The sequence below is a fragment of the Tachypleus tridentatus genome, chromosome 11 (genome assembly GCF_004210375.1).
Source record: "Tachypleus tridentatus isolate NWPU-2018 chromosome 11, ASM421037v1, whole genome shotgun sequence".
In the NCBI taxonomy this organism is placed as follows: domain Eukaryota; kingdom Metazoa; phylum Arthropoda; class Merostomata; order Xiphosura; family Limulidae; genus Tachypleus; species Tachypleus tridentatus.
Genome location: NC_134835.1, coordinates 1217138 through 1240653, shown reverse-complemented (window position 1 = coordinate 1240653; position 23516 = coordinate 1217138). Strand labels below are relative to the sequence as shown.

The window sequence follows — 23516 nt, the reverse complement described above, 5'->3', positions numbered from 1 at the left end:
ATTCTTTTTGGTTTTCATTTTTTTCTTGCATTACTTTCTTCATCATCATGTTCAAGAGAAGTTAATTTAGCTTTGGCTTTTTCCTTCAACTGGTGTTCTCTCTTTTAATGTAAATTCTTTTTGTCTAGTGGGTGTAGTAATTTAACTTTGCCTGGGTAGGTGAATGTGGTTCTCGTTGATATATGGATAAAAGTTTTCCTATGCCTGTATTCTCTAGAGCTTGCAAACACACGTCTATCTGTTAGCTCACTCTCGCCAAAAGTTCCTTTACTTCTTGATTTTATTCTGTATTTAAAAAAGAATAAAAGTATTGTAATTGAAATGTGGTTAAATGACAGACACTACAGTGTTAGAATATAGAAAATAACAAAATGTAAAGTGTTACTAGAGAAAAACGTTTGAAATGTATTTAAGAAGTTTTGGAAAGTGGGAAAATACTTGAATTTTTAGGACGAATTTAATTTTAATTGTTTAATCATAACACGAAATCACTTAGCACTCGGACTAGGAGCGAAACAGGCTATTTCCACAAAGAAATATTTAGTTACAATATTTGATTACAAATTGGACTTTTAGTAAAGATTACAAGTATTTTGTATAGAAAAAATCAAGTTTTGTGAAGTTGCACATGCTGTGTCAAAACTTTTAGTGCAGATCTGTAGACAAACTCGTGTGTATTACACCGAGCATATGAATTGATTCTCTAAACATCGCTCTGTTTCTCAAATGATTTTTACTGTGTTCAGAGGCATATTCAAAGTACTTGGTATATTTTTTAAAGGTTACGACTTGTTCCTTATTATTCTTTGTTTGTATATCTTTACAGAGGTGACGACAAAAGCTAAAACCATCTGAAAGGTAGAACCAATTAACATAACCAAACTAAATGATCTGTCGTTTGTGTAAATTTTCTAAATCCGTTTTGTTACTCAGGCAATTTTGATGTTATCTCCAAAAATGTGGAGAGTCTATTACTAATTATTATTATTTCAAGAATCTTGCATACATGGCTGGTCAGGCTGATGGATCGATAACTGGTTTATTGGCTGGCTTTCCTTGTTTATGGAACATTAGTATATTGGCTTGCTTCCAAGAAAGTGGGAAGTAGCCAGAATAAATTGATAAATTTAAAGATTCCTAATAGATGGGGAATAATTTGAAATCTTTGGTACCAGAGAGTGATACCGTTGTTTATTAGTTCCAAAATGTTTTGTTTTGTTCTGTCTACTCTTATTAAGGTTATTTGTTTGTTACTTTGGAAGTTATTTTTCTACTTTGTTGTAAGGTATATTTTGATTTTCTAGTTCTTGTTGTATACCTTCTATGGTTATTGTTATTCGCAGCACGGAAGTCGAAGAGTGTAATTCCACGTGCGTGTGTAGTATTCTACGGAAAAACTAAACTATCGCAGAAAGGCTAAATCGAGGCAAGAGAAGACCAACGGTAAGGCAAGTAATTTTTTCTGTTGGAAGGAAAGTTACTCAGATAGAACTTAATTCAGTGGGACTTAGAAATTAGTCTTTAGTGCCATTGTGACACGAGCTAAAAATTAATAGAAGGAATTCTGTGTATACCGATATTCTTGAAGGAGCCCTGCTGCATGAGGTTATCAAAGAGGTAGAGGAAAAGTTAGGCCCCGAAGCGGTTGAGTGCCTGCAGCCGTTAGGAGGGAAAAAGATATGTTGTACTTTCTCGTTGTACATTACAGTTAAAGTTTTAATATCGGGTTTTTTACCTTTTTATAAGTAAAGAATACAAGTATGTTCCAGCTATTCTGACGATAGTGTGGCTAAGCCTACGGATATAGATAACGATAAGCCAATAACTAGTAGTTTAAGTATCTCAAACCCCACCCTGGATATTCCACAACACACAAATTCTGAACAAGATTAAGCTCTTTCTGATCATAATAGAGATCCAAACAGAGGTATTTTATTGTTGTATAGGACTGAACTTATAGTTCAGGAACTTAGTATCCCTTCCAGTAACGAATCTATAATCATTAATATAAAAACGCAAAATCATACAGACGTTACTATGGCGGGCATCTACTGCTCGCCTAGTACAGTGTTAGATGCAAATCTTTTGCATTCATTGAATAATAACAGTCCTAATCTAATCATTACGGGCGAACTAAATAGTAAACATATAGCATTCAACTGTCGAAGTACAAACGCAAACGGCAATATACTTTTTTCAATTTTTGGATGAATCTAACATGATTTTATTAAATGATGCAACACCGACACATATCTCGTACGCACACGGCACCAGTGAAATACTGGACCTATGCCTGTGTTCGTCAAATATGAGTCGCAAATTCGTAAACTTTAATGTTGGTCACGATTTGGACAGTGACCACCTCCCAGTTTGTATCTTCAATCTCATTCCCCACTTAAATAAAATCATAGTTAAAGATCAACTGAATTACAACAAAGCTAATTGGCCAGTTTTTCAAACTATCTTAAATCAAACCTTACCTCCCCGAAGTACCACATATTGCCGCGGACGCATCAGATATAGATGCATACTGTCATCATCTCTGAGTGTCTAAAACATGCAGCCAACAGTTCTATACCGAAACAAAAACACTTCACAACAACTCGCTCATGGCAACCACATAAAGACATAATATACTTATTACAAACAGACGTATACTCCGCAGACAGTACATTCAAAATCGCAACCCCGCACTTAAAACACAGATCAACACTATAAGGAAGAAGATACATTTAATCCGACGACAAAAACAACAAATCTGGGACACCTTCTGTTCGGAACTAAATCACAAAACTGATCCAAAACAATTCTGGACACACTTAAAAAGATTTACGAATACAGGAACAACAAACACAGTATATCCACCACTTGAACTGGATGGAGAAACAGCGTACACTGACATAGAAAAAGCTGAGATATTTAAAAACACCTAGAAAACACGTTCAAGACACATCATGAACCAGACATGAACAGATACTTCTATAATACAGTTAATAACTTTATTGATCACAACAAAAGCTTTTACACACCTGTATTTCCAGTCAACACCATTACGCACCAAGAAAAAAACAAAATACTGGAGCACTCATCAACTGGTAAAACATATCACTGTTACAGAAGTAGTAACTGCTATTAAAAACACAAAAAACAAAGCCCCTGGAGAAGATGGTATTCAAGCTATCCTCCTAAAACACAGCACTCGGAGATTATACGAACACCTAAGAGCCTCATTTAATCTATCATTATCAACTGGATATATCCCCGTTTCTTGGCAAAGTATTAGAGAGGATAATTAGTAATCGTCTCTCAGTATACTTAGAAGAAAATTCAAAATTACCTGAAATTCAAAACGGATTTCGAAAATACCGCCAAACTTCAGACCACCTGATTCGACTTACAGAATCAATTACTGACAGCTTTAACAAAAACGAATGCACTGTAGCTTGCTTTCTCGATATTGAGAAAGCTTTTGACACAGTGTGGCATAATGGTTTGCGTCATAGGTTACATGAAATGGCATTACCCCAGGAAACTATTCGCTGGCTGTCCAACTTCCTGGAAAACAGCATGTGCAAAGTAAATGTGAATGGGGCCCACTCATGGTCCTTTTCACCCAAAGCAATAGTCCCGCAGGAAGGGGTTGTTAGCTCTATATTATTTATCATGTATGTGAGTAATATGCCTCTGTCGGACCTAAATTTAGATTATGCATCACAGTTTGCTGACGATGTAGCAGTCTGGAAAAGTGCCTACACTCCTTCAATTGCAGCAACGAACCTACAACCAGTTCTAAATAACATCGAAGAATACTGCCAGAAATATAGAATAAAAATCAATATTCCGAAAACCCATGTGATATTATTCAGCAGACTGAATAAGCTGAAAAAAGATCCACCAAAGCTCTACAGGAATGGATCACTTTTACTGACTGCTACGTCTGCTAAATTTCTAGGTCTAACTTACGATTCAAAATTAACGTGATTACCGCATATTAAAAATATACTGAAACGAATCTGGAAAAGAGCAAACTATGCAAGAAGTCTTTCAGGTAAAATCCAAAAACATCACCAGACGATATACTTAAAATCTACAAAACGTACATTAGACCCATAATAGAATATGCATCACCTGCCTGGATTAACATAGCACCCACACATGTACAGAAACTTCAACGAATACAAAATTCAGTACTAACTTCGGCATATAAATTACCACGTAGCACCTCAACCACATTCATGCACAAGTACGCAAACATAGACACAATATCTGAAAGACTCTTGCATAATTCTCTAAAATATTTCAATAAGAATTGGCATAAGAATAACTTAATGTGTGATCTCGACAGATACCACATACATGATGTAAATAGCCCTAAATACCTCTCCCCTTTTAACATGTATTTAACACATGTAACACAAGCTGGCCACCTTGCACTAGACATTTAATCCTTGTTTTTCTTTTATTGATCCTAAATTTTCACATATAATTTTTTTTTTTAATTTTATCGTTACTACTAGTAGTAGTAGCATTTTCTCCATGGAGAAAAGTAACATAAGAAGACAAAAGAAAAAAATATTAAATGAAAATCATATATATTATATAAAATACAAAAAAATCAAAAAGATAAAAATATATTAAAAAAAAAAAGAAATAATTAAAGAAGAAAAAACCTTTTCTTGTGCGTCCATGCATGGACTGTGCCCTGAAATGGGCCCGAGTACGGTGTTATGCTTATACTCTGGCTCAAAGCTATTATAAAACTAATCCCTGAACGACAGACGCTATCAACGTTCGGGAGGAGGTCTAATGTACCTGACCCTCCTGGGTATTTAACATCAATACCCAAATACCCACTCAGCGAGACTCGACTCCAGCTGGTTCTAATGTGACCGTGGTAAGAATTAGGAACCTTCCACATGAAGTTCCTAATGAATATCTAGCCAGCTCCCTAATAGCTATGGAACGTTATAAGAGAAACCCACGTTAACACGAAAGTATTCAACGGTGCCAGAAGTATACGGATCGACATGTCTACCCCGATATCCAACTTTTTGTACATCGGCCAGTTCAGGGTAATGGCAAATTACCCAGGAATGCAAAGAAGGCCACTTAGGGCATACAATGGCTGTACAATCGGCCGCTAAGTACGACGGAGTCGGTCACTCACCCAGCGAATGTAAAAAAGGGTGTAAAAAAAATGTGAAGATCACCTCCACAAATTGTGTAAAAATAAATCATTCGCTGCAGTTCTTAAATCGGGTGAGGAGAAAGATCAAGGAGAGAAAGTAGTTCAAAAAGTAGTGAAAGATACGGCAGAGAAAGTACAAGGAAATGAAGCTAATAACATGGAGGTAGAAGAAGAGACAGAAAATGTAGTAGAGAAAGCAGATGAAAACGAAGAAGACGAACAAGAAACAACCAAAATGGAAGAGAAACAAGATACAACTGAAGTGGTAACGAAATCGGAAAAAACGGACCTGAAACAGAAACAAGTAACTACGAATGGGGGAAAAGAAAGTGAAAGAGAAAACAACTTCAGAGGTGTATCCAGGAAAATAATGGCTGATTCTAAAGAAGAAGAAACACAACAGTCGAAAAAGACAACAGACAAATACAAGCAATGTAGACCGGGTATAGAGCTTCTTGCCAAAGACCTTCTACTGTCCGAGTCATATTCGGACAGCGAGGAAGGTATGGATGAAAACAAAAAAACAACGAAAAGGTCACGGTCAGCAACATCGACCGAAAAGAGTATCAAGAAGTACATGAGAAATGTAAGTAGATAATTCCTTATGTAGTCGTAAGAGCCTCATTGTTAAATTGCAATTATCTCATTTCCTTTTCTTTTCTCTTTAATCTATTTCTCACTCTGTTTTATAAAAAATTATATAAACGTTCAATGCAACTAAAAATAACTTTAAACACTCAAGGTTTTCTAAAAACCTTAAAACAACAGATAGTAATAGATATGATGAAGAGAAATAGAGCTGATATTCTTGTGGTACAAGAATTTCATCTCAATAACATAGATCAGACAATTCAATAAGAAACATAATGTCTTATCGTACTGGTCATTGGGAAAACCTAATGAAGCAGGCATTATATTAAGTATAAATTACACAGATAAAGTTAAAGCAGTAAGACATGAATATTATGGTAGGATAATATATTTAGATATAGAACACAATAGACAGAAAATAAGATTAATTAACGTATATGCCTCAGCAGATCATACTATTAAAGCAGTTTTTTAATAAGAACCTGAAGCAATACCTATATATACCACAATCGATACTTCAAGCTTTCCATGTAGGTTTGTATAAGTGAGGTGTTGTGAACAGTTTTCAAAATGTTAATAAAATAAAGACAAATGTGTCACAAATGAAGTGTCACATGAATTTATTTCTGTATAAAAGATTGCCATTATACTTGACAAGGTTACTAATAACTTTCATTTCATGAATTACGTTTTCAAATATTAATAAAAGTAGTAATTACCCTTGATAAGTTTATATCTACTGAAAAACTGTTAATGTTGTTTGTTAAAAATGTCCTTGTGATCTCTTGAAAATTACAAATCAATACAATGTAGCACATAATTATTCACACTTTTCATTCATTTAAGTAAGATTCATTTTGTCCTCTAGTCTACATGTTCCCAAAAGTAGACCTCCTTTGTGATGATCTGTTTATGAATTCTTTCATAAGCTCTTCTATATTTATCTTGTCGACCTCATTTTTGTGAGTTTGACAAACTGCCACGTGGTTGAGGCGGCACTGGGACATAGGTGACCTTAATCACGTCTTCAACCGTCTTATTTCAGAAAAGCTGCGTTTACATTCGCAGCTGGATATTGGATATACAAGCAAAATTTTCATGAGAAGAAACACTTCACTAAACATCTGCTGGCTTGTTTCATGCATCTTACAGTAAGTATCCTTTGCACCTTTCAAAGATACTGCTTTTATTGTTCCTTTGAACGTGGGAACTAAAACTCCAGAAATCTCTGCACAACGGCTCGATAGCAATTTATAACCGACTTGTCAATCTTGCCAGATGTGATCATATTCTCAAGTGCTAGATATTTCCTCAAGTCATTGTTGTCTGCATTGAATCTAGTGGTCAGATGTTCTATGACTGTGTCCTCAAATTCAAAATATTGGCTTCTGTAGTAATCTCTAGCTGTTGTAGAATGGTGTGCTGAGCCATCACCTGTGATCCTTCTGGGGGGTCTGCGAATGCGTGGTAGCTCAATAAGCACCAGATCTAGGGAAGTTACCTTTTTCTCAGCTTCATCAAATATCTTGTTGTAATAGTCCTCTGTTCGCAATACCCGCAATTGCTCAACTGTCATTGCAGATGCTTCAATCATGCCAATACTGTCGCTGATTTTGCTTGGAATTCACGGTTTAGCTCCTCTAATGCAGCTAATAGATGCTGAGCCATCAACAATCCTAAAACTGTCGTTTCTTTGTCAAATCTGTCCAGCAGACCTCGTGCTTTTACTGCTACATCTGATTTTTCATTTGCGAATTCAGACAAAGAATCAACAATGTCACTGTAGTAATCAGTAGCACGTGTATTTGCAGATAGGTGGCACAACCAGCATGTTGGACAGTGGGCGGATGTATTTAAGTGGGCCATTGTGGCTGTCTGACGATACAATATTTTCAAAGATTGTCTTATATTTGCCTAACGTCTGAAGCAAGACACCAAGTTCATGTACTCACTAGATAAAATCTCGAACACATACACAACCTTCAACAGCGTAGAAAAACAAAGCTGACGGTTGGTTCTCTTTTATTTTTGCCTGGCATCCACTGTACGCACCACTCATGTTAGCGGCTCCATCATAAGGTTGTGCTCTTAATCCTGACAGTGGTAAATTGATTCTAGTCAGTACATCAAGAATAGTCGAGGATATTGTTTCACCAGTTGTATTGGAAACACTGTACAAACCAAGAAATGGCACTCAAGATGTTACAGGTGCCATACAGGAAGCAGTGTGTGTACAATACCTAAATGAGAACCTTGACGTCCATGAGACATCAACCATTAATGCAAAGATTTTACTTTGCTGCACGTTGTGCTATGTTCCTCAATATTTGATGGCTGAACAGCTCCATTATTTCATTCTGAGCCTGGGTGATGTGAATGTGGTTTTCTTTGACAAATCCCACTATGAACATGGATAAACTGAACACACTGCCAAGTTCCAGCGCTAAACCAACAACCCAGCCGAAAATCCACCAGAACCAGCCAGCATCTTTCTCAGTCCCTACATCCCCAAAAGAGACCAACGCCGAGGCAACAGGCCGCAGTCGAGAAACTGCCCAATCAACACAAACACATTGACTTCTAATTAAATGTATGATTTCATTCGTAAAGGAGACTGTACTCAAGGTCATGGGAGATTATTACAACTCCGACGAGCTAATTGCAGGTATAGTCAGATCTACTCCCCACTACTTTAAATTTCAACCATACGACACCAAGAGACTCAAAGATAGTGTTCCAAAGGATCGCCGATGACAAAGATCAAGTCAGTTCTTAAACATTTTAGCAATTAACATTCAGAGCGACTTAAACCACAAACAATACGAACTATTTAACTTGTGTAAAAAAGAGAACATACATTTAGTTATTATTAGTGAAACACTTCTCAACATCAATAGTAATTTTAGCCTACCGGGCTATCACTGCATCTCTAAACCCAAAGGTCTCGGAGGTATCGCCATGCTTCATATCAAACAACTCAGTGTATCATTTCCTGACACATCAACTCAACCAACGAATACATCCTAGCAACAATACACCTATCAAACAAAACAAAAACAGCAATTTATACTTCTCCTCCTTCAACTACACCAGACACAAATTTATTTCTTCAGGTAGTAAACAGCTTCCCACATACAATCATCCTAAGCGACCTTATCTCTAAACACTGCAATTCCCACTGCAGGATCAACAACAGGAACGGGCTCATTCTTAACAGCTTTATTTCTCAACATAATCTCATTTTAGGCAACAACAATACCCCAACTCATACTCACCATAACGGGACTCAAGATATCCTCGACCTTGGTCTGTACACAACGAACATATCCCCCTCTGTACGAAACTTTTGAGTGCACAATGACATCGGCTGAGACCGCTACCCCATATCTGTACATAGCACCTGCTCTCAAACCACAACTACCCCACCCAGTATTTTAGATTTCTCTGCTACTAACTGGGACTCTTTGGGAATACATCGATAAAAAATCTACCACAAGTTATTAGTCAAGCTAACAACCCCAAGTCCAAAGATGATTATTTTTCCATAATCACCAACACAGTAACTAATGCAATGAACACAATAGTTCCCAAGCACCATCTCAATAATCATCCAAACTCATGGAAACTTACTAGAGTAGTTAAGTCACATATCACCAAAAGACGTAAACTCAAAGATGCCAATTCATAATCTCCTGCGACCCCGCTATTAAAACCCAAATCAATCGAGTCAATAACCTTATCTGGCGTCTAATTAACGAACAAAAAAATTGGTCGGAGTTATGTGCGTCATTAGACAATTTATACATTCTGGAGAATGTTCAACTAACAGCATTGCCAACTTAAAACTCGACTGTCTGTACTGTTTGGTCTCTACTTTTCATGTAGTCGCCTCAGTTTCCTGCGTTCTTTAATAAGATTATGTATTTCTGGCGTCAATGTCCAGTTTTGCTTGGGAGTATTCTTTTGTCTAGAGGGAATGACTGTATCCACGGCTTTTGAAATAGCATTCGTGACGTCGTTAACGTACTTGTATACTTTGTTTGTAACGCTTGTAATTTCGTCTGGTGAGAGTGTGGTTAGGGTGTTATTGAAGGTTATCCAGTCAGTTTTTGTATAATTTTCGACCTGTGGGAGATCTGTTGGTAAATCCTGTTTGTTGTACGAGATTTTGAAAAAAAACTGGAAAAGGGTCAAGGTGAACCTTGAAATTCCGTGTATAAGGTAAAACAGTGATGGCGAACCTTTTAGAGATTGCGTGCCTCAATTGTGACCCAAAATAATTTTGTCTATCCGAACGTGCCAGGATTTTCATAAAAATGACAGTTACTTTCCAATAAAAAACAGACTTTTTGATGAGTATCTTTATTTTAAAAAAAGTCAAATTACAAAAGTTTCAATGAAACTAATAAACAGCCTTGACTTAAAATTTGTATATTTTGTCTTGAATTTTATTAAATCAATGCGATCTCTGCTGTTGTGAACACTCGGATAACTTGTTAATTGATGGTTCATATTTTGTTGATTTGAGAGCAACACATGCAGCACTCAGTTCATCTGTAAGCTTGTTTCTTCTGTCTGATTTGATAAAATTCAAAGTTGAAAACAGCTGCTCACAAGCGTAAGATGATCCAAACAAAGTAAGAAGAGCTATTCCAAGTAATTTCATTGACTTAAAATTAATTGGCAAAGAATTCCACACTTTAAGAATTTCATTTTCACAACTCTTTGCAACGTTTTCTTCCAAGATCCCTCCACACTCTATTTTCTCAAGTGTTTTATGCAGGGCACAGAATTTATTAGTCCAAGTATAGTTTTTCTGTAATTCTACCAGCTCCATTTCTAGAGTTTTCAAACCCAACTAGTGTAAACAGGAAAGATCGAGATCTTTCTCTAGTTTTTTTCTATCTTCCGAAACTGTATAAATCTGTTACTAAAATTCTCCTTCGCTACCGCGATAATGCTTGAAAATTTTTGGAGATTTCCTGTTTGCTTAAGGAACAGTCTGCAAATGTTGTCGAGTTTTCTAAATGCATTTTCAGATTTGGAAAATATTTGAGTTCCCCACCTTCGATGTCTTTTTCAAAAACTTGCAATTTTCTCTCAAATACCTTTATATCACAGAACATTCTTTCTGCTGTTTTTCCTACTCCTTGTAGTTTTGTGTTCAGTGCATTGAAGTGTGATATAAAGTCTGTAAAGAACATGAGGTTATTAAGCCAAGCCACATCAGTGAGCTGTGGAAAGTCTTGTCCATTTTCATGCATAAAAAATCTAATTTCGTTCAAGCAAGCAATAAATCTTTCCAGAAAACGTCCTCTGCTCAACCATCGGATATTGTTATACATAATTAAAGTACTATATTGTGCTTGAACCTCATCAAGAAGTGTTTGAAACTGACGAAAATGAAGCGCACGAGTCATAATGTAATTCACCATTTTTGTAACATCTTTGAGTATATCATCTAATTTTTTGCTACTTTCTTTTGCACAAAGAGCTTGATGTATAATACAATGAAACTGGATGACTTGATGTATTATTTTGTTCTCAAACAACTTTATGAAACCAGATGTTGACCCAACCATACATGGTGCTCCATCACTAGTGATCGAAACTGTCTTTTCGTGCTTAATACTTTGTGTCAAAAAACATTCCATCACAGCATTGTAAATATCTACTCCTTGTGTTCTTCCGGGTAAAGAAATCAGTTTCACCAATTCTTCCCTCATGGAGTCACCAACAGCATAACGCAAAATTACTGCTAACCTTGCATGATTATTTATATCCGTACTCTCATCCAAACACATGGAGTAACAAGAAGCCTTTTGTAAATCAGTACTGAGTTGTTGATTGACATCATTTGCCATACGTAAGATACGATCTTTCACGATATTTCTGCTAAGTGCTACCACACAGATTCGTTGTAAAATTTCACGTTTATTTGAAAAATCACTAAAAAGGGAATCACTTCCAGCTAACATAGTCGTTTTTGTGAAATCTCTATCAGATAGAGACTTGCCATGTTTAGCGATACATAATGAAATTTGAAAGCTGGCCTTCGTCAAACGATTAGGTTTAGAAAGAAAGATTCCAAGAATAAGACAATGAGAATGATATTTCCTCAGTTCGTTTGCAAGAAATTCCTCCTTTTCTGTTTCATCAAGTTCAGCAACATTTTTGTGGTTGGTTTCAAAATGCCGTTTGACACTTGAAGTACGACACACAACACTTTCACCACATAACATAACGCTTTTCCGCTATGCTCAATGGTTCCAAATTTTGTCCAATTTTCTTGAAATAATCGTCCACTATCCATTAGCTTTGCCTTCTTTGCATTCATTTTTGGTATAACTTAAACATACAAAAGTAAAGTTTAATGAAACAAACTTTTAAAAATTTACTTAAACAAAGAACAGTTAAATATTTAAACAAATTAAATTGGCCCGTTTCGTTAATGTAGCTTTTTTTAATGCCATGATAATGTGGAGTGCAAAATTTAAAACTAAACACGATTGTTTGAAAAATATTCTCAAGTTAATCAAGTTTATAATGTTTTGCATTTTTAGCTGCATTTATCTTGTATTATATTCAAATTTTCAATAAAATTACAAAGAATGATTTATGACAAGTTTTCTGTTTTTTGTATAATTCTTCATGACTGCAGAATAATAAGTAACCGATATAATTATTTATTCATATTGGTTGAAGACCAAGACGAATAGATGTAATGACTTACGATGCCACCCCCGTCGTTCAAAAGGTTCGACATTCAACCTGTAGGGATAATATCCCTAATATATCCCTGGGATATATTATAGTATTAATCTAACCCGAAGCAGACAAGGGATGACGTTAAGACGCATTAAACTGGGAACAACGATTTCCCAGGCTTTACCGATATCCAATCCTTCTCATCGATCCTACCGGGAATATCTCTAGTTCTAGTGTTAGCTACACTTACGCGCATTGCCTCCTCTGCACCACGAGGAGGCCCTGAAAATCGAAGTATTTGAACCCTAGTGCTCTCAGGTCATGCCACCTCTCATAATTACCTAGCTCGCTACATATGTCTTCGCAAAGATGCGGGAATCCTATCACGTGCCAGCAATCGTGGCCTTGCGTGCCACCTCTGGCACGCGTGCCATAGGTTCGCCATCACTGGACTAAAAGATAGTCGGGGACGATTACAAGGTCAAGTACGTCGTACATGTCTGTAGTTTATGGCGTGCATGTTATTGTTTTCTAACATTTTTAACATTGTTTCATTTGTGTTTGAGAAAATGTTTCTTTCGATTTCTATATGTGGGCTGATGTTATACTTAAAATACATTACAATTCCTCTGGTTTCACTGTTCTCGGTCTCGAGAATGAGTTGAAACCAGGTAAATTGACAGTATAGTTATCTTTTGCCAATGTTTCTGATATAATTATGTTCTTATTATATTCTTTTACTTTGACTCTTTAGGTGAAGGAGTGACGTTGGTCATAATACTGATGAGTGAGACAAAGGTAGCACCGGAGAGACCAGCCAGACCAGATCCCGAAAAGCAGATGTCAAACTAAATATGACCATCAACATAAACGCGAAACGACCCGGTCCGGGGCATGGCAATAATGTTGCCTTGGCTGTGGGAAAAACGGGAGTGCTCCGAGAAAACCCCACTGTCACAGGACAGGTGCTGAAAGATTTACCTGTCCTGTGCCCGAGACCTGAAAAAGAAAATGCATAATATTTACGCGAGTTTTGCCCTTTAAGTACTTTGTTGTGTGATTTGTGATTCCTGAAGTATGTTGTATGGTGAAATAAATTTGTTGAAATATTGTTGTGTGCGATATGTTGAAGCATGTGATTTGGGTTTTTGTCTGAAGAAATGCTCTTGAATTTTTTCCAAAATTCTTTATTTTTTCTAAATTTGTACAAAAGTTTTGCCAATTAGTTTCTTTTGCTATTTTAATTTCTTGTTTAATTTTTGTATTTGTTCTGTTGATGTGTTCTGTGTTTTAATAGATGGATCACGTGTAATATAGTGTGTTCGTTCGATTATCAGTGCATGAATTTCCGGTGTTAAAGTCCATTGATTATGTGAGTGCTTTCTCCTTGTTTTAGGGATTGTGTTTTTTATGGCTTTCTGTATGGCTTCTGTAACTTGATTTACATAATTGTCTAGTTCTCTTTTGTTGTTAGCATGTTCAATTGGGTAGGGTAGATATGAGTCCAGTGTAGCATTGAAAGTGAGCCAGTCAGTTTTGGTATAGGTGTATGCAGAGGGTGTCACGTACGCCACGGCAGGGTCGCGTGGGTGAATCATACATGAAACTGGGAAGTGGTCACTAGTGATTTCATCATGCACTTTAAAGTTAGAGATTCTGTTTACCATGTCCTTGGGTGCTATGATGAAATCAAGTACGTCATATGAGCCGTTGGCGGCTGAAAAGTGTGTAGGTGTATGGTCGTTAATTAGGTGCATTTTGTTACTAGAAAGAAATGTTTTATACACAACCTTCTGCGTGTGTTTCTGTTTCCCCCTTAGTTCTGTATGCGGAGAATTAAAATCCCCAATAATAATTGGTTTGGGTTTGCGATTAACACATTTTTGAAGGAAGTTAATGTCAATATCTTTAGTTGGTGAGCAATATATGGCTAGAATCGGAATAGTTAGCCGGTTGTTAAAGTGTATATTACAAAAAATGGTTTCATTTATGTTAGATCTAAAGGAATCTTCTATCGAGATTAAATGCGATATTTTCGTACTAAAGTAAGCTATTATACCTCTGTTGTTTTCCGAGTGAGGTATGCTGTGCGTGATGAATCCGGGGATTGTGGTGTTTTGTTTCTCTGTGCAAAGTGTTTCTGAAACGATGATTATGTTGGCGTTTATATGTTTGTTTATGTTCTATATTTCTATCCTTTTGTCTTTGAGATTTCCTTGGCATTTGAGGTGTAAGATTTTAATGTGTTGTATCATTGTGTTGTTTTATTTCCCTTGCATGAATTTTGAGTGAAAGATGGTGTGGTTTGAGGTGAGGAAGGTGAAAGTAATAACTTGCAAGGCTATAAACAGATTTGAGTGACTCGTGCCTCGATTCGAATGTGGGGAGATCACTCAATTCTATTAGCATTGCTAGTAAGTTTGTGGTGAATTCTGTGGGGTTGAATGCTTGTGTTGTTTTCGGGCGTGTGACGTCTGCGAAAGTACGTGTTGGTTGAGGTTGAGAGTGTTTGATTTGGGAGTCTGCTGGAGTTTGTAGTAAAGGTTGTTTGGTGATGTAAAGGGTGCCTTGGGTTTGATTGTTATTGTTCGTGGTTTTGAAAATAAATCTATTACGTATTTGAGTGTATTTAGGGCAGCCTTTGTAGCTGGCTGCCTGAGGGCCCTGACAGTTTGCGCATCTCACTTGGTTACGCTCGTTAGGACACTGAGCAACCTCGTGAGGTCCGCCACATCTCACACATCTGTCCTTGGCCATACAATTGGTTTTCGTGTGTCCGAACCTTTGACATTTGTAGCATTTGAATTATGGGCTTTTGGTGTGTTTTTTCCTGTTTGGTCGTGTGTCTCTTGAAAAATAGGAAGCAACCGTTTTTTAATAATTTGTCTTGATCATCTTTATTGTTGACGGTTACCTTGATCAGTGGCGTTTTTTGTTTCGTTCTAAAGGATATGATTCGGTTTGATGATACAATGTCTTAGCCTTGAGTTTTTAATTCATCTGTGATTTCATTATCTTAAATGTCGGAATCGACACCTTGATAATGACAGTTAATTTTAGCGTGTTGTTTTTTGGTGTACTAATGGTGGCTTGGACCCCGAATGGGCCAGTGGGCCAAAATATGTGCAAATTCTTGTGGTTCAGAGCATTTTAACATGATTCTTCCATTAGGAAGACGTTTGATGTCCTTAAACTGGATGCCCGGGTAATAGGCCGTCAGTTGTTTGACTATCTGTGGGATGCGTGTTGTGTTGTTAATTCCTTCAATGAACAGTTGGGATTCTGTAATGATGAGAATCGTGTGTTTGTGTGACAGTGGTGGTGTTTTTAGAACTAGTGGCGTTAGCGGTGTTGTTAGTATTCAGGTTAGTTGCGTTATTTTTGTTAGAACTAGTGGCTTTGTCATTATTAACATTGGTTACGTTATTAACACTTGAATCTTTAGTATTGTTAGTAGTGTCATTAAGGTTAAGGTGAGTAGTGTCCGAAACCATACTTACCTTGTCCTTTTTCTTCTTCAGCCTCCTCTTGTTTGAGGTCGCATTTGCTTCTTGAGATTCTTGTCTCGATTATTCTTCTGCTCCTGAGTATTCGCTTTCAGAACTCTCTGTCGAACTGCTCAGGGATTCTGAGGCTGGTCCTTCCATCGCCTTGTTTAGCATTTCAATGATTTTTTCGTTTGATAGGGCTTTTCCGTTAGATCGCGTTGCGTTCATCCTGTTTTACTAGTCCTAATAAGGACTAAGGGTTAACCTTTTAGAATAAAACTTGGGAATTATGCACTTCAACAAAGTATACCTTGTCTTTAAAGTACGTGTCTCGCAGCTCTCGACTTACACGTCTGCTCTGCTTGACGGCGGCCTTGAAACTCCAGAAACTGTTTCATTTCATTTAGACTTGACAGTAATTTTGGTTTTAAAGACCTTAGGGGAACCCCTAAGGCAAACCAGGGGCGCTCAGAAACTTTTGTTTCTCTTCAACCCCGCGCATGATTGAGGGTTCAAGATCTCTCGATGAGCAAACTGGATCATTGGGTAATTTCTAGAGCATGTTTTGAGATTAGTTGGATATGGTCGAGCAGGAGACAAACGAAGTCGGAGGAGAACGGGAGGGGCGGTACATAAAGTGGAGGAGTGTAGAAAGATACAGGAGAAGTTCGGGATAGGAAGACGTACCTCTTTTCAGGGCCTGGGTAAAGGCATACCCAAAAAGTTTGTTGTGGGGGTAAACGGGAGTGCCCCGAGAAAACCCACTTTCACGGTCAGGGCGCCGAATAGTCTACCCTAATCGTGCCTTAAATATCAGGGAAATTTGTAACAAAGGTTTAATGAGGGGATAGGTATTGTTCTTTGACACATAGGCAATGCAGCTTTTTTCGGAGCATAGCGGAATTTAGGCACTCTGTATCGCGACGGTGTATTCCAAACGGAGATCTTATTATACTTAAATTGGGGATAGAAACTAGGTCAATATCTTGGTCGTCATCAGTCTGAGGGATGACAAGGCATTTGGCTATCGATATTATAAGATTACCCAATTTTACGTCAGGGTCGATGATATCGACAGATGCCGATAGTGAAGACGCATAAAGATCAATTCATTTGTACATTATACCTACATTGGTCTAATGACAAGAGGCTGTTTAAATTTCGTCATGTGTTGTGGGCGGTAATTGCCTTACCAGGCGAGGTGTTTTTCATTGTTTGCCTTCCACAACACATCTAGGGTGTAAAGCATCGCACGTCGGCACAAGAACTCTTCAAAATATTTAGATCTTATGTCCAGGTCTGCCAGTACTTCCGTGTAAACGGTGGAAAACAATAGAAGTTGCACCAGTTAGATCTTTAATTTGTGGTGCGAGCTCTTCATAGCGGGCGACCTTGGAATTGTATGCTTCCTCTAGGGAGCTATACATGAGTTCGTATCGGACCATCACATCAACAACCACCGCTTTATCCTCACGATGGAAGATCAGATCCGGTCTCTGATGCTCACCATTGTCTGTGTCAATGGTGGGTTCTATGAGTACTTTCCACCCTTTACTTACACATTTTTTTACTAAATGGTCACAGATCTTGTTGTGACGCCGTGTCTTCATAGATTTTAATTTAGGACATTGACCACTAAGATGACATATGGTCTCTCTCGGGGCAGAACAACCCCGGCATTTCGCAACTTCTTCGTTTGTACTCAAATTCCCTTGACTGAGGGCTTCCCGTGTGGGATATACATTTGCCCTCAAAGCAAGACACTTCACCCAGTGGTGGTCCTTCATTCCCACTGGTTTAGGTAACCAGTGGTTGGCAGATCTTGAACCTTTGAAGAGACTTACACCGTGCCCTTTCAGGGCAAGACCTTCCCAGCACTTCCTTTCCATATCCCTCCAATTAGAATATGTCCCGGAAGTCTGTTGGGGCTTAGGGGATCGGAAGTCCCGCCCTTGTTATCGAGTACGTTATCAGTTTTGGCTAAATATCTAATTGTTTTGTCCGTTGAATGGACATGCCTTAATCCTGTCTTGATCTTAAGAGTAGGAATCGGAGATTCCAACTTGACAAGTGCTAGGCCACTGTCTCGATAACGGGAATAGAGTAACCCGTCGGTCGTGCAAGGCGGAAGATGACACCAGCTCTTCACGGTCTTTTTAATTAGATTGTCCATTTCTCTCGATAATTTACCACTCGATGCTCCCAATTCGAGTTGGTAAAGGAGCCGGGGTACCGCAAAACGGTTGAGAATCTCAACACATTGGTGTGGTTTGAGCGGTACCCTCGAGATGTTATCTATCCACTTCTCGAGGAGAGGAAGTACAGTCTCGCTGTACACCCCGGTCCATGGACAGACATTGGCCCATAGGTAACGGTAAGATTGTTTGGGTCCAATCATCGGGAGTCCTTCGCCATTAACTGTCCATGGTGAACAATTATTGACGGTAAAGGTCTTACTGGACCCCCTAATCAGCATTCCTGCACTCTTCGAGATGTTCAGTGAGAAGCCATTACCCAAACAGTAATCGTTCACAGTGTTCAACATTTCCTGTAAGCTAACATGGTCTTTTGCCAGCACTGCCATATCATCAGCATACGCCAAAGTAGAAACTGGATCCAGCTTCTTGTTTAGCGATATGCCTCGGCTAACCTCTTCGATCTTACGGATGAGAGGATCCAGGGCAATGTTGAACAAAATAGGAGACATAGGGTCCCCTTGTTTAACGCCTCTGTGGAGGCGAATAGGTTTGGTAGTCTCGATACCAACCCTAAATGACGTTACACCATCTTGATACATGTTCCCTACAAGTCGGACGAAATGTGGGTGGACATGAAATCTGGCAAGGCTGGCTAGAAGATGTTCGTGGCCAACCGTATCAAAGGCTTTACACAGGTCTAAAAAGGCCATAGCCAGAGTCCCATGTCATTTGGCTTTCCTCATGATGGAACGGAGCAGGAAGATGTTGTCTCTGCAACCAGCTTGAGGAATAAAACCACGCTGTCTGGAATTTAGCTGCACGGCCTGCTCGAGGGGACGGGCCATAATCCTGGAATATAACCTAAGCACGATAGAGGATATCGTGATAGGTCTCCAGTTTTTTTGACCTCGTGCAGATTACTCGATCCTTTCGGAAGGAGCACCGACTTATTGACCTTCATGCATTCAGGAATGCGGCCCGTGAATAACCAGATGTTATACAGACTTGCCAAGGAGGCGTGATGCCATACTTAAGGCGTAGAGTAAGAAAGGAAGAGTGATCTTATCGGGACCGGGGGCCCCTCTCTTCATGCCTCGAAGTGCCTGACTCACTTCGGATGATGTTATTGGTTCCAGAATACTGGTGTTGTCTGTCCTGGATGGAAATGGACAGCCGTCAAAATTGACGTTATTATTCGCAACACCATAGACCTGATCGTAATGGTCTTTCACCTGATCTTTACTGAGGGGACATCTGACAGCATCCTGGCCGTCTAATATCTCCTCAGCTAGGCGTTTTCGTTCAAAATCGAACATTCTCTGGAACCTTTTAAAGCGCTCTACGCTGTGGAACCGCCTCTTGTATGGCCTTCGGGCAGGATTAATGACTTTAAGAGCCTGCGCCAAGTTCTCTCGTTTCTCCATGTTGTCTGAGAATGGGCGATCTCGTCAACCCATGTTTTGGTCACAACTTTGACCTCCTGCCAGGTTGCTTCGTCGAGTCCCTTCTGATCTCTCAGCTGACATATGTACAGACAGAACTTAGAACTCCGGTCGGGATATTAATCCCTTCCCAGTCGAGCTCCTTGTACTGAACGACGTCAGCAGGATCTCCACGACTCTTGATGGTGTGTGAAGCAGTACAGACGGGCGGTTTTTGTTTATTAAGATCTCGGCATTTGTCAGAGATCTGTTTTGGAGTTTTGCCTGGTAGATGTTCTGCACAGAGAACATTGATGTTCTTTTGGCCCGAGTATATTACTACCATCTCTCGGAGGGGTTCGTACTTCTTCCTCGGCCAGACTACCTGGCGAGGCGCTCTGACGGCGTCCGAACTCCAGACATTTGAATGCACTCGGCATTCCGGATCCTTGGATGTTTATGTCTCTTATGCTGAGACATGCCTGATTTGGTCTTAAATTTCAGGCTGCAGACTTCACATCCCAAACTGGAAGACTGACTGGCGAACGCTACGGAACGCCGATAGGGACATTTCGGTATATGACATGCGATAGCATGATGGTGGCTATCGTCTTTTCCACAAAACATACATCTCGCTTGTGCCACCGAGTTATGAATATTTGCCAGATTGTCTGCAAATCTAGGAAAACTTGTAAACTCGGTAGGCACTGGTCGCAAGCCAAAAGTTTATTCTTATAGGGTAGGTTAACAATTACTGTCCTCCATACCCTTTCAACCGTCAATTCCTTGTCACTATTCGGTAAATCTGTCCTTTGTCCCTTGTTGACTGTGGGACTGTAACTTAAGCCGTCCACCTCTATGGTTCGGCTGTTTAAAGACTCTATTTCCTCATTTTCAGAGGATTCATAACTTAGGCCGTCCACCTCAGTGGTTTGGCATCTGCCTCCCTGGCAGTCTGACTAGTTGCAATCAAAACACCTTGGATATGTGTCTGGTTGTTGGAATAGGTTTCATTCAATACCTCTATTCCAGATCTTAGGCTTTCCTCTCCCTCGACGCCGGGGAATCGCTTGGAAGCTACCATCCCTGGGCGGTGCCAAGTAGCATGGGTTTGGCCGTCGCCCTGGTACCCCACGAACGCCAAACCATAGCTTTTATCATTAATATTTCTTTCCATATCTATAACAACCAGCTCTGATGTAGGGTAGGTCAGTCCCTACAAAATGCTAATACAGGGTAGGGCTGCAACCTCCTACCGGGCACTCAGATAGCTAGCGAATTCGGTGAGTCCTCACTATGGTTTAAAAGGTTTTCCTTCCTTTGTCAGGAGCTGACTGCCCCTGCCTTTGGACATATGATGGTCGGCGAGCTCATCATACGGGTTTTGGTGTTCTCCTTCACATGTGGAGGATTCAGTTACAGGTGACCTTGTATCCAGCCGCACCCCTGGGAGGTACCTCCACGGGCAGTACATTGGCAATGTTTTATGGCTCTATAGAGAGTCAATCCGTCACTATTTAGATGACGAGGCATTTGGCTACCCAAGGGAGTCATAGTTACTCCCGCCGTTTACCCGCGCTTGGTTGAATTTCTTCACTTTGACATTCAGAGCACTGGGCAGAAATCACATTGCGTCAGCACCGTCCGACGGCCATCGCAATGCTTTGTTTTAATTAGACAGTCGGATTCCCCTGTCCGTGACTAAGCAAAGAAGACATGAAAGACCAAAATTATTGCCACCCACACAAACTTACATAACTCAACACATATGGTTTTGTCAATCATAACAATGAATAATTTCAAGAAAGAAACTGTATACATAAGGTTTGTCCTTTATATACTTTGTTGTGTGATTTGTAATTGCTGAAATATGTTGTATGGTGAAGTATATTGGTTGGTGCACTGGCTAATTTTCATAGTGATGCAGTTAGTTTCTGTTCTTTTAAATAATATTTGGATGACATTTCTGTTAGTCTGTTTCTAAGAGTTGGTAAGTTACTGATTTGGTGTATATAGTTTATGGGAGTGTATGGTGGTAGTCTGTATGCTGCTCTTAGTACTTTTGTTTTGTTGTACTTGGATTCTCTGAACTGTTATTCGACTATATGTGACATGACATCCATACTCTATTAACGGACGAATGTAAGCCTTGTATATTTGAATAATGGTCTTTCGTGGACAGTTTGGGTGTTTGCTAGTTAGTCATTAAATGTTAATGGGCGTATTTCCCAGAGAGAATTTTACTTTTTCTGGAGTTTTTCTTTGTCTATTTAGTTTCCTGTAAGAGGTGATTGCTTGTGTTTCTGGTTGGATTTAAAACTTATCTCCACTTGTTACTCCAGTTCGAGATATTGTTTAGTGATTATTGAACATGAGACACGGATATTACTGCGTTTCTGGAGGTATTCCAGATAGCGATGTCGTCTGCGAATTGCGAATTATGGGTATGTATTAAACTGGGGAAAGGTATATTGCTGACAAAAATAATGTACAGTAGTGGAGAAAGGACTGATCCTTGGGGCACTTCTGCAGTTATTTTGAAATAACTCTGGTACGTTGCTGATATCATCGACTATGGCCTTGACCAGTTGAGCTCTGTATTCTCTCTTGAAGCTGGCGATGATCCCTTGGTCAAGTGGTTGAATCTTGCTGGTGGTGTTTTTGGGTAAGTAGAGTACGGTAATCTTTCCATCTCTGCTGGTGAGGTTCTCTGCCGGCGGGTGTGCTGGCCAATTATCCAATAGTAGTACGGCCTTCTCTTCTTTCTTCTGAGGTGCTTCCTGACCGCTGGGACGAAACCATTCTTCAAAGATTGTTGCTGTCATCCATGCGTTTTTGCTGCTGTTGTAGTCAAGTGGTAGTGTCTTCATGTTGAGGTGATGGAAACATCTTGGTTGTCGAAACTTGCCAATGAGTAGTGGTCGAATCTTGTGGGTGCTGCTCCAGTTACAGGTGAAAAGTAAAGTTGCTTTGTCTTTGACTTGCTTGTATCCTGATGTCTGGGTCTCTGTCCGAAGTGTGAATGTCCTATCTGGCATAGCCTTGTAGTAAAGTGCTGTCTCATCACAATTGTAGATCTGGTTCAGTTCGAAGTTATTCTCCTTGATGTAATGCTGTAGTTGAGGGATGAATTCCACTACTGCTGCTATATCTGCCGACTTTGCCTCTCCACAAATCTTGATCTGGGTGATGCCGTGCCGCTCCTTGAATCTCTGTAGCCATCCATGGGTGGGCTGCCAATCTTCTTTCTGGTATAGTTGCTGGTAGGTCTTCTCTGCCTTTGCAAGGACCATGGGTCCTGAGATGGGAATGTTGTCTGCTCGAAGTCTCACAAGCCAATCATAAACTTCCATGTCCACTGCTGGGTCTGCTGCTGTCTTGGCTTTCTTCCTCTGTAGTCCTGTCATTCTGTCTACCTGGTTGCAGAATTCTCCCAGTTGATCTTCATTCTTCAGCCAACCTCAAGTGTAGACTCTGGAACTCCTATTTCTTTCATAATCTTGGTCCTTGCTTCCCTGCTCCGATTCGCTGCACAATCTGTATCTTCTCTTGTACTGTGTAAGCATTCCTTTGGTGCCTCTCTTCTCCATGGGTATAAATACGCTGTATGTTGAAAAAATATGAAAATTGCAGTCTGTCGCCACCGGATGGTCACTATCCCATTCACTCACGACAAAATTGATTCGGTCGACGAAATTCTGCCTACGAGCTGGTGTTACAAGACCTTTCAGTTATTCGGCGATATTATAATAAAAGGGAATAGCTGACGTCACAGATTTCCAAGAAACTATTTCGTCTGAAAGCTTCTGGGGAGCGAGCTGTTTCTTAGAAATTTATATGGTTTCAACATTGACGCTATCGTTTGCAGCACTTCATGCCACTGTCACTGGTGTATGAGTGTATATGACTCATCCTTCGTCAT

The 23516-nt window shown here is 39.3% G+C and overlaps 3 protein-coding genes and 1 pseudogene across 3 annotated transcripts in view; 2 read left to right on the top strand and 2 right to left on the bottom strand.

Annotated features, from left to right (window-relative positions):
- The window catches only part of LOC143231585 (uncharacterized), a 71491-nt gene that overhangs the window by 4960 nt on the left and 43015 nt on the right, over positions 1-23516 (top strand). Inside the window, exon 2 of the mRNA XM_076466103.1 lies at positions 1344-1443. The gene's annotated coding sequence lies outside the window, so the exon portion shown is untranslated. The remainder of the gene's footprint in view (positions 1-1343; positions 1444-23516) is intronic.
- Positions 1-23516, top strand: part of LOC143231592 (uncharacterized) — a 92873-nt gene that overhangs the window by 64994 nt on the left and 4363 nt on the right. The gene's annotated exons all lie outside the window — the stretch shown is intronic.
- Positions 10726-12021, bottom strand: LOC143232533 (general transcription factor II-I repeat domain-containing protein 2A-like). Its single transcript, XM_076468108.1, has one exon. The coding sequence runs from the start codon at positions 12019-12021 to the stop codon at positions 10726-10728; it is 1296 nt and encodes a 431-aa protein (XP_076324223.1).
- Positions 13260-23001, bottom strand: LOC143232532 (uncharacterized; annotated as a pseudogene).

Coding starts and splice junctions, on each gene's coding strand:
- LOC143232533 (XM_076468108.1), bottom strand. CDS start 12,021: ATGTTATGTGGTGAAAGTGTTGTGTGTCGTACTTCAAGTGTCAAACGG.